At 45.3% G+C, this 11548-nt stretch overlaps 1 protein-coding gene across 1 annotated transcript; it reads left to right on the forward strand.

Annotated features, from left to right (window-relative positions):
- The first annotated feature begins 129 nt into the window (after nt 1–129).
- Cops8 (COP9 signalosome subunit 8) lies at nt 130–11223 on the forward strand. Its single transcript, XM_013012197.1, has 8 exons — nt 130–343; nt 1293–1363; nt 2530–2578; nt 3592–3724; nt 7412–7519; nt 8666–8728; nt 9539–9586; nt 10278–11223. Exons 1-8 carry the CDS (start codon nt 266–268, stop codon nt 10355–10357), a joined length of 630 nt encoding a protein of 209 aa, XP_012867651.1. The 5' UTR covers nt 130–265; the 3' UTR covers nt 10358–11223.
- The last annotated feature ends 325 nt before the right edge of the window (nt 11224–11548 follow it).

The following is an 11548-nucleotide window of genomic DNA, read 5'->3' on the forward strand; positions in this document are numbered from 1 at the left end:
TCCCGCGCGCCTTTGCCACGCGCGGCGGAAGCGGAAGCGGCTTCCGGCGCGGCCCGACGGGTCCTCCAGAGCACTGAGACGCCCGGCCAGAGCGCCGGCTCCTCTTCCAACCCGACGCTGCCTAACGACGCGACGGACACGACATCGCGCCTGCGCGCGGGCGCTCGGCGGCGGCGGCTTTCTACGTCACCGCAAGCGCGACGCCCCGAAGGGCAGCTGGGGGTCCGGCCATCGGGGAAGCGCGGCGGCGAGTCTGGCCGGGAAGATGCCAGTGGCGGTGATGGCGGAAAGTGCCTTCAGTTTCAAAAAGCTGCTGGATCAATGCGAGAACCAGGAGCTCGAGGTAGCTGCCGGAAGGCGCCTTGGGGCGCTCGGGTCTCGGGGCGGCGCCGGTTTCCAGGGAAACGCGGCCGGGCTCGCCGGCGCCCGGCGCTCGCCGAGCGGGACGCGCGGAGTCGGGCGGGGGCGACCGGAGGCCTGGACCCCCTCCCCGCGACCGATTCGGGAGACCCGGGACGAGCACCCGGACCCCTGGCCGGCCCCGAGCATTTCATTTGTCCTTGCGCATCTTCGCTTTAACTCACCGACCTGCTTCTCCGGACGTCGTCGGGCGAGAGTGGGGGTCCTGGGTCCTATTATTACTGTTATTATTACTGATAGTGCAGGTAGCACACAGACTAGAAACAAAACAGAAGGAGCCTTCGTTAGTCTTGTGAAGTTGTACTCAACTGAGCCTGCTGTTCTCTTTCTATGCCAAATGGAAGTTGCGTTGTGCAACTGTTAAGGTTTTTCTTAGGTACTTAAGCATTTATAATGATGTAAAGCGAATGGGGACACCCGTGGAAGCAGCCGCCGGCTAATGGACATGAGTAAATCTGATGAATGAGACAAGAAATTACTTTGTAACTCAGCGGTGACTTTACTGTTCCTCACAGATACCCGCACGTCTGATATAGTGGGCAAGATCGTGCCTTAGGAATCTGTGCAGTCTTTATTTCCTACAAGAGTAAGATGACCTAAATCAAAATGTGAGAATTGGTGGAGGGATTTTATCTGAATGTTTTTGTATAGAAAATAAAATTGAGACCCAACGGGATATAATGTCACAGCTGATGACATAGCCAAACTCACTGCTCAGGAGTTTAGTACTTACAATTTCTCTCCTGCTCCTTCTGAGTCTGTAGTAGTATAAGATGGGCTTTCTCATTAAGAATTAATGTCATGTTCTTTGTTTATTGAAAGTATACGATTAAATGAGTTTTTTTTTTCCTCTCTTACTTTTGACCTTCTAGGCCCCTGGAGGAATTGCTACCCCCCCAGTATATGGTCAGCTTCTAGCTTTATATTTGCTCCATAATGACATGTAAGTACCTATTACTTAAACTAAGAGCAGCAGCTTCCTGTGTTGGGCTGAATTCTACATCAAAATAGACCACAGAACAGACACAATGAACTATATCTTTTATTGTAATATGCTCCAGGATTTCTGTTGGATCATAGTGAATTATAATGAGGTTCTTTTAAATACATTTACTTTACATACACTTTCTAAAACCTTCATGGGTTGTTTTCTTTCTTTTTAAACAAGAAGGCACAATGTCAGTAATCATTGACCTTGTTTTTGCTTTTAAAAAGTTATGACCTTTGTTTATGTTTCGTACAGGGCTTGAACTCAGGGCCTCTCTTTGTCACTTCATTTTTTTCACTCAAGGCCAATGTTCTATCACTTGAGTCACATCTCCATCCAGGCTTTTTATGGGATAACTAGAGATGAGTCTCATGGACTTTTATGCCTGGGCTGGCTTTGAACTTTCATCCTCAGTTCTCAGCTCCCTGAGTAGCTAGGATTGCAGGCATGAGCCACGAGCACCCGCTGTTTACTTAATTTTAAATATAGTACACAGGACCAAAAGAAGCTTGAAAGGGAAAACGGAGGAAGCTGAAGGAGAATTGCTTACCAGTGTCTGTGATGTCTGTGAGGTTTCTTGAAAGCTTTTTTTTTTTCTTTTTTTAACAAAATTTGTTTCCTTAAGGAAAATTAGAAAGCATCTATCCTAAAGAACAGGAATCTCTTTAGTCCTAGTACACACTGATGGTTTCTGGTTCTATTTTGGCTTAAATTCCTGCAAACCCTTTGTGATAGTGTTTCAAAAACTAATCCAGGATCTTTATTTTTTTAATCCGCTATCTTATGTTTGTTCCAGTACCTTTAAAAACTCCTCCTTGAGGCTTCAGAGAAAGACGTTTCTCCCACTAGGAGAAGGAATTCTAAGGAGAAAAACTGTGTTCCCTACTTACTGTCAGGATGTGGCAGAGCCTTTTAAGTGTATAACATTGTTTATCTTTGTATCTGCAATTCTGTATGTTACTTAGTTTGGCCATAATTTAAGAGCTGGGTCTTATTTTAAAGTCTAATAAAAATGACAAAATAATACTTTGGTATTTTGAAATACATATCTATATGTTGTATTGGAACCAGTAACTGTTTATTTACTGAGATTTTAAATTGCTCTTCTTTATGTAAATTAGGAATAATGCAAGGTACCTTTGGAAAAGGATTCCACCTGCTATAAAATCTGTAAGTATTCTTTCAGTGCAACTTGTTTTTTTCAATACAGCAGTAGCATTCACGTAAACAGCAACTTCTTACAAATTCCTGCTTTCTTTCCTATGTCACAAAAACTGTTGTTAAACTTGTATTAACGTTAAGATGTCAGTTTTACCAATCAGAAGTTTAAAATTTCTATGGAATGGTATAGAAGTATATATTCAACTTATTGATCAGATTCTTACAAGCTGTTGCCATTATTAGCAGGAAAAGGAAACAGTGCGGGAGGGTGGAGGCAGTGGGTGCTGGTGACTGTACCTGCCTCGTGCAGTTTTTGATAGTGGTGCTTACTTTGCAACTTGTTTTTTTATAAGTAACATTAAGATTAGTTTTGCTAACTAGATTTTCGATGGAAGAGTAGATAAAATAGAAGTGTCTTGCAAAATAGAATGAAGTTAATTTCTTTCCCTGACATCCTGTTAAGTAAGAGTGAGAATGAGTTGTTAACTCAGATTCCTTGGTAAACTAAAGAATTATTGTATGTATACATAGTTTCAGTATAAGTGGAAACTATTCTAGGCAGTAGTGTGTGACTTCCTAGATTGACAGCCTGATATTAATTGATTGAGTATTTTGGGCAAAGTATGTATAAATATATATATATATATATATATGCACATATAGATGTATATACAATATGATAATTGTCTATATATGAAAAATAAATGCTAACATCTTTAGAAACAATAATACTTAAGATAATGAGCCCCAGGCTTAATTCTGAGATATCATGCTTTAATTTATTGTTGTAATAAAAATGTGTATCTGATTATAAGTATTTTCTGTTACCAGTGTGCAAAGTATCTGAAAACCTTTTTGCTAATAGAAGAACAATTGCAACTCTTAAAAGAAATGTTGGTTTTATTTCTTTAATTATGCCACTAACAAGTTTCATGTTATTTCTGGTATTTTGTTTTAAGATGTAGTCACTGATAAATTACACGAGTTAGCAATGCTTTCAAATATAATACTGTTTCTTGTAGGCAAATTCAGAACTGGGGGGAATTTGGTCAGTAGGACAGAGAATCTGGCAAAGAGATTTCCCTGGGATCTATACGACCATCAACGCCCACCAGTGGTCTGAGACTGTCCAGCCAATCATGGAAGCACTTAGAGGTAGTATTTCTTTGTGTTAAAAATTACATTGGGGGGGCTGGGAAGGTGGCTCAGTGGTAGAGCGCTTGCCTTGCATGCATGAGGCCCTGGGTTTGATTCCTCAGCACCACATAAGCAAAAAGAAAAAAGCCAGAAGTGGCACTGTGGCTCAAGTGGTAGAGCGCTAGCCTTGAGCTGAAGAGCTGAGGGACAGCTCGCAGGCCCAGAGTTCAGGCCCCATGACCGGATCCAAAAAAAAAAAAAATGACCGGACCCAAAAAAAAAAAAATTACATTGGGAGCTGGCCACCAGTGGCTCATGCCTGTAATTCCTAACTATTCAGAAGACTGAGATCTGGGGATCTCAATTCAAAGCCAGCTGTGGCAGGAGAGTCCATGACTCTTATCTCCAATAAATTGGAAGTAGCGCTATAGCTCAAATGGTAGAGTGCTATCTTGAGCAAAAAAAGTTCAGGGACAGTGTATAGTCCCTGCGTTCAAGTCCAAGGACTAGCAAAATAAAAATAAACGGGCCAAGTGTGGTAGCTCATGCCTGGAATCCTGGCTGTTGGGGAGGCTGAAACCAGAAGGTTTGCTATAGGAAACAAGTTATGGCAGAGTTTTCAGTCAGAGCTGGGCATAGTGGCTCGTCTCTGTCATGATATCTGTCTGGTACAGAGGAGATCGAGATTTCATTTCAGACTGGCCTGAGCAAAATAACCCTGTGTGACTAAACCCTGTGAAAGTCCCCAGATTCATGAATGCTGCCGTATTTTCCTCCGTAGCATGCTGCCTGGTAAGAGTGGTCTCAGGACAGAGTTGAATGACTCCAGGGTTTAGTCTTTCGCTTTTTGGTGTATTATAAACCTGTTTTCTAGTTCAGAACAATCACTGTCAAGCTTAGTACCAGTGGCTGAGAAGCTGAGATCCAGAGAATCACAGTTCAGGTTCATCTCAGGCAGAAAGGTCCGAGAGCTTTCGTCTCCAGAATAACCAGAAAAAAATAGGGCTCAAGAGGTCCAGTGTATCTGGGTGCTCGTGGCTGCTATAATCCTAGCAACTCAAGAAGCTGAGATCTGAGGATTGCAACTCACAGCCAATCTAGGCAGAAAAATCTGAGACTCTTATCTCCAAAATACTCTTTAGTAGAAAGCCAGAAGGAGAGCTTTGGCTCAAGTGGCAGAGCACCAGGTTTGAGCAAAAAAGCCAAGCATGAACACAAGATCCTGAGTTTAAGCCCCATTAACTAGGGGGTAGGAGTGGGGAGAAAAGGTAGAGTGCCAGCCTAACAAGCGAGCTGAGCGAGAGCACAGGGTCCTGAGCTTAAACCCTGGTTCTAGCAAAAAATAAAAAGAAGGAACAGCCATTACCTTAGTCGGTCCAGGGTCTGTGAGTGCTTTATAAATGAAAGAGGTTTATTTGGCCCACAGTTTCTGGAGGCTGAGAGCCTGAGATGGGATAGCTCCATCTCTTTGACCTCTCATGAGTGCCCCTAGTGGTTGGTGGATGGCATCACAGTGGTGAAGAGAGCACGTGGTTAGACAAGAAGCCAGACAGGGCCAGGCTTGCTTTTTCCAAAAACTTGTTCTTGAAACTAAGTGGGGACCTGGAAGAGTGGCGTTGGTCTCTTCTGGGCGCAGTGCCCCAGGAGCTGAGCACCTTCCCTTAGGCCCTCCTTCTTAAGATCCCACTTTCTCATGGTCACTACATTGAGCACTAAGTTTCCAGCGTGCCCCTCCCCCCTTGCCCCCAGCAATGCCTTCCCATTCTGTTCTGAATTAGTTTTACTAGAAAAATGAGGTAGAACGATTGAAGAGAGGCTCTCAAACAGACTTACCTCCCAGAAAACCTGCAAGACTGGTAAAGCACTCACGACTGGCTGTACCGGGGGACCAATGTCTCTGCAGCTGTGGAAAAGGGACTATCCCCGTGGATACAGGTTGGCTGGAGCAAGACGGAGCAGAAAGTACATTTCCTGACTTGCTCTGGCCTCTAACCTCCTGATGGAAGCCCATCTGCCAAAGGCACCGGTGGCCCACCTCGCCTACTGCCAGCACAGCTAGGAGGGCTGGAGGCGGGCTAGGGAAGCAGGGCACTGACTGCTCCCTGATGAGCAGCGCCTGGTAGGTGACAGACACTTAAGTGTGTGTTGAACACCCTCTGCCATGAGTTCAGACAGGGCCTTTCAGGCACAAGCTGCAGAGTGGAGGGTCAGAACGCAGGCGTTAGAGTTCGTCAGGCTATGGTAAGCATGCTCTGGGAGCACCAGCCTTCATCCTTGCTCCTTTGTTGATCAACTTCTACCTCCTCTATACTCTTCATTTTCCAGCTATGCCTCTTTCTGCTTCTCCTCCTCCCTGTTTTCTCTTCCACTCATGTTCGTTGCTTTTTCTCTATTCCTGAAATCTGACCAGCATAATTTAAAGAGTTACTTTAAAAATATGGTAAGCTTACCATATTTTTTTTAAAATTGGTCCTGGGGCTTAAATTCTGGGCCTAGGTACTGTCCCTGAGCTTCTCTGTGCTCAAGGCTAGTGCTCTATACTTGAGCAACAGAGCCACTTCCAGCTTTTTCTGTGTAGTTTATTGAGCTAAGAGTCTTACAGACTTTTCTGCCGGGCTGGCTTCGAACACGATTGTCAGGTCTCAGCCTCCTGATTAGCTAGGATTGTAGGTGTGAGCCACTGGCACCTGGCTATACTTACATTTTTGTTAGACAAATGTTCTTTGCCATTGCAGCCTTGTTTATTTTCCTCCCCTATGTATTGATCACCTTCTTAAAGAACTTTCTGCATTTCTAAGTCTGCATTTAAAAGTCTGGAGGTTGGCAGAGAGAAGGAAGGAACAGAGTAGAAAGACATGGGAAAGAGCAAGTAATGGCTCAATGAGAGCTTGAGTGGCTCCACAGGAAAGGAAGGAGTGTGGCTGAGTTCAACTGGGAGAAAACACAGCCTGAGGCTGGGTGGTACCCGATGCACACACACCAGCAGCATGCGTTCAGCTCACAGCTTGGTGGAGACTTAGAGGGATCTGCGTAGATAGACCAGGAAGGTCATGGCAATGTATGAATGGAGCTATGTGCCATCGGCGGTGAAGGAAGCTTGATAAGTTAGAAACTTACACTGCAGGAAGTTTATAAATGGACAGAGGGACACTGACAGAGAAGGGGTTTCAGGCCATGGGGGAGGAAAAAGCCCAAGAACAAGAATGTCTCACACTTGCCTGAGAGCCAAGGGGCTCCTGAAGTAGCTGCAGGAGAACTTTGACCATGTCTGCAGGAAATTTCAGGGGACTTTCAACATGTTGTGGAGTTTAAATGTGTGCGTTTACCTACTAAGGAGGGAGTAAAATCCAGAATGTTTCCTAAGCATTTTGGCAGCCTATAGAGGAACCCCTCATGTTCCAAAAGGGGGTGGTAGAGCAGAAGGTGAGCTAGCTGGGTTCCTCTGGAAGGAACTGTCTCAGCTCTCTCAGCCTTGAATTTAGTGTGGACGTGAGCCATTTCTAGGGAGGCATTTTTGTGCCTGGTGCCCGGCACCCCTACCTTAGAATCGTTCCGGGGTGGAGTTTAGGGTTGGGAGAAGCGTCTGGGGTTGGATGCAGGCATGGGCATAAGGATGAGTGAATGCTCTACTTAGCAAGTTTGTTCTGCAGCTCTGTGGTTTTAAATACTGCTCTGTCCTCTCCCAACCCTCCACCTCTACCACAGAAGCCACAAGGAGACGCGCCTTCGCCCTGGTCTCGCAGGCCTATACCTCCATCATTGCAGATGACTTTGCTGCCTTTGTTGGACTTCCTGTCGAGGAGGCTGTGAAAGGTATGGGCAGCTTGTCACTCACAAGGGGCAAAGAAGCTGCACACACTGCGGTCCAGTCCCTTCCTGGTGCAGGTGAGGGGAGATTTGTTTCTTGGGAAGGTGATGTGAAACATGTTTCTCATACCGCTTCCTGCAAGGTTTGGACAAGAAGCACCTATAGTCTAGCACATGACTAGAGCAGGCACTGAGCCCCACCTGTGCATTGGTTAAGAAGATGCGTCTTCATTGTTCTCTTGGCTTCTGTTTAGAAATCCTTAATTCACCCCACTTTGAAAGGCAGTTTCCCTCATCCCTCTCAAGCCCATTTCTTTCCTACTATTTCTTCCCCATTCCCTTGTACCTGCACCCACTCCTGCTGCTAGAGTGCTGTGTACTCCTGCCAGTCGAATGCTGTATCCTCTGTGTGCATACGGTGGACAGTTGGATTTAACAACTGGATGGGAGCTACATAAAGTTCTACTTCTTACTCTTCAGTGCCAGGCCTAGTGCAGTTTGGACTTAGGCGGAGTGAGCAAGGCACTGTGAGGGTGTTATTTAGTGCTGGGAATTGAACCCAGGCCTTTGTACGTGCCAAGCATGTCCTTTACCCCCAGTCCCAGAACTCTTCAATCACACCGTTTCGTTCTCAGGCAGAAATGTACTCATGACTGATGTATAGTTTACTGTCCCATAGGTCCTGCAGTGCAGAGCCCACATTCCTGGCTCTTAGCAGGTGGCCTGGGCACGGGTGCTCATCCCACCCCATCTGCCTTACAGCTGCACGCTAGCCTTGGGGAAATCACTAATGCCCGCACCTCATTTTCCCACACTTGGTAAATGATGGCTGTGATGATGGCGTGAGTTGGTACCCTAAGCACCAGCATCTTTACTGGGTTACTGAGAGGATGATGACAAAGGTATCGCACGTATTTTCCCATCTTTGCTTATAGTAATATTGACTAGGCTAATACTTTATAGTCTGTCGATTCATGATTAGAGCAGATAGAGTGAAATATCTTTTAAGATAGGTTTGCATGACTTGGCAGTACACCTTTGCAGATACGTGAGCATTGAATTAAGCTGGTCAGGTCTACTACCAAGTGAAGTCTAGACACCTTGTAGAACTTTTGCAGTTTCTTCATTAATATGTGAAACACATACTTTTAGGAATATTGGAACAAGGATGGCAAGCTGACTCTACCACAAGAATGGTGCTGCCCAGGAAGCCAGGTAGGCGGAGCCCCAGGCCCTGACAGCACAGAGCTCAGAACTACTCACGCCACGCCCTGACCTTGAGCCATACAATAAGAGCTCCATACTGGTGCAGGGGTACTAACTCACCTGCTAAATGTAGACATGGGACTTAGGCAGTTAGAGCAGAAAGGCTCTTGAAGGTTTCCTAGTTGTACTTTAATTTTTTTTAATACATTTAGTTCCAATTCCGGGCCATTAGTGCTATGAGAAATTAATCTGTTTAAACTTTAAAAGTGTGTAATTCTTGTTTAAAAGACTATTATATGTTGGTTTTTTAAAATATTAACCTCAGTCTTGGTATTTATGGAGCTGTTTCTAATTGTGCATATCCTTCAGTATCACTGACTTTATAGAAAGAAGTTAAAGACTCAGAGCTCCTTTTTCTTGTACTAGAGGCACATAGACTGCTCCTTTTAGCCTCTTTTTGAGGCCTCGGGTCTATAGCCTGTCCATTGTTTGTGCCAGGCCTGCAGAGCCAGGTTTTATGCCCACTTGCATACGTTTTCCTGCCTCCACCCAAGTTCTCTGTTGTTTAAAATGCCATTGTCAAATCAGGTGTTAGTCTGCTTGGCCCTCTCACCCGGGTGAGAGCAAGCCCCAGCCATTGCAGGTGAGGAAGACTGAGCGCGTCAGGCCCCTGTGCGGGGAAGGGAGCGGGTCGGGCCCACGGCGTGGGGAAGGCAGTCCCCCAGTGTCGGAGGGTGAGAGCCCAGTCCGTGGCTGGATAGCAGTGCTGCAGTGGGACTGGAGAAGAAGACTGCGGTGACCTCGCTTGTCTTTGTTTAGTTGCAGGTGCCCTGGATGTTTCCTTTAACAGGTTTATTCCTTTATCAGGTATCTATTTTTCTGTGTTCATTTAAAACGTTTTGTTGTTGTTGTTTTTTTATATAATGTTTGTATGTTTTTAAGCTCTAAAACACAGAGGTTAAAAGTCCTAACAACAAGAATAATAGGCTATAAATGCGAAGTCCTGGGCTCCCGTAACTTTGACCTGGAACAGTGGCACACTTCTGCCAGCCACAGACTTTGCTAACTTTGCTTGTGTCAGGCCCTGATGTGGATACAGAGGGCATCCCCCAATTACTATGGCAACTCAGTGCTAGAATGCAAATTCCCTGAGGATGGATTCTTGAGGTTTGTTTGTGTTCATTAACCATGTCCTCTGCCCCTAGAGTTGTAGCAGGCACATGGATGCACTTTGTATTCACTCCCTAGAGTAATTGTCTCACGGGTGGGGCCTTTCCAAGCTCTGTGCTCTCCTGTAGAAGAGATTGCACCTTAAGCATTTTGAACCTTCGCACAGAACACTGACCAGCAGAGGTGATAAAAGACATGTTAATGTCCAGTTTGGCAAAACCATATGCTCATAGAAGTGTAGATTTCTTGGCCTGATTTTGTCTCAAGTCAGGTAGCTGTAAGAGTCAGCTTCTTGTTAAATCAAAGGCTAGCTAGGATGGGGGGGTCGCCAGGTGGAAGCTTGGCCATGCTCCTCTCTAACTTGACATGTGTTTCTCTTCACACACAGAGCCTGCCCCTGTTCCACCCATCCCCAATGAACAGCAGTTAGCCAGGCTGACTGATTATGTGGCTTTCCTTGAAAACTGACTGCTTCTTCTGAGCTCAAGATCTACCTTCGGAGTCCTGTACAATGACAAACACAGAAATGTAAATTTTTATTTTCAAATCTACCAGATGGAATGTGCACTCGGCATTCCTTTCTGAGTATGTGATAAGATGCGTATATAATATAAAGTATATTATATAGATTTTGTCCTTGAGCATTATGCTGAGTAGTTGCTGTAGCAGGCACACTCGTACCAAGATAGGTTTGGTGGCACCCAGCAGGGTTACGCGGTTAGTGTGCATTTCTGAGTGACTCATGAAAGCTGCCCCCTGCTCCCGTGCACAGGCCGTCCGGCCATCTTCACCCCGCCTGCTGCTGGTGGGTGCACTTGGGGTTGGCAGAGCCCTGGCCCTGGGCCGAGCTGCCAGGACTTGAGATTCACCCCCCAGTGGACAGCATGTGCTCCTTCCTTCCACCTCCAGAGAATCCTTCATGTGGAGTACACAAACAGCCGAGCCACAAGCAAGTGCTTCTTGAGGGAGCAGGCCCAATGTGCTTTGCAGCCATTGCTGGCGCTGCGGGCCGGCCCTAAAGAAGGGGCACAAGAGAGCTCAAAAAGCGTTACGTTCTCAGTTGTCTTTGAGAAGAGGGCAGAATGGGGTGCAGTGCGTTGTGGGGGTGCGTGCACACTGGCACAGCACTGTAGCCCTCTCCTTCAGCCCCTCGGGCGTGCGTGCGTGCTCATCTCTCAGTTTAAGTTCTTCCTTTTGAAGAAACAGCGAACAAGCCTTTCATCTTTGTGTGACAGGTCTCTGAATAGTTGAAGTTGTGTATTGTATCTTCAGGTGCAAGTACCCCTTAGTTCATTCATTCTGCATTTGTTCAATAAATATTTAATTGAATTCTTCAACTGTTTCATATAAGATAGTTTGTAGAAACTTCACGATCTCAGTCTTTTGCAGACATACTCCAATTGTTATTACCTTTCAAAATATGAATTTCATAAGTAGAAATGATTGCTGTAGTGACAATTTCATAATTCTTGTTTATTTACATTTGTTTAATTGACTCAGTTTTTTCAACAGATGTGAAAATATCTTTTAAATTACAATTTTGTTTAATCCTAGTCTTGCTAAATCTTGTTTTCCAGTTGAAAAGTCAAGCTCAAATAAAGGTGGTGGTGGTGCCAGTTTTTAAACTCCAGGAATTAAGTGCTAATTGTACCTGGGGCG

Source organism: Dipodomys ordii, unplaced genomic scaffold (genome assembly GCF_000151885.1).
Source record: "Dipodomys ordii isolate 6190 unplaced genomic scaffold, Dord_2.0 Scaffold1, whole genome shotgun sequence".
Lineage (NCBI taxonomy): Eukaryota > Metazoa > Chordata > Mammalia > Rodentia > Heteromyidae > Dipodomys > Dipodomys ordii.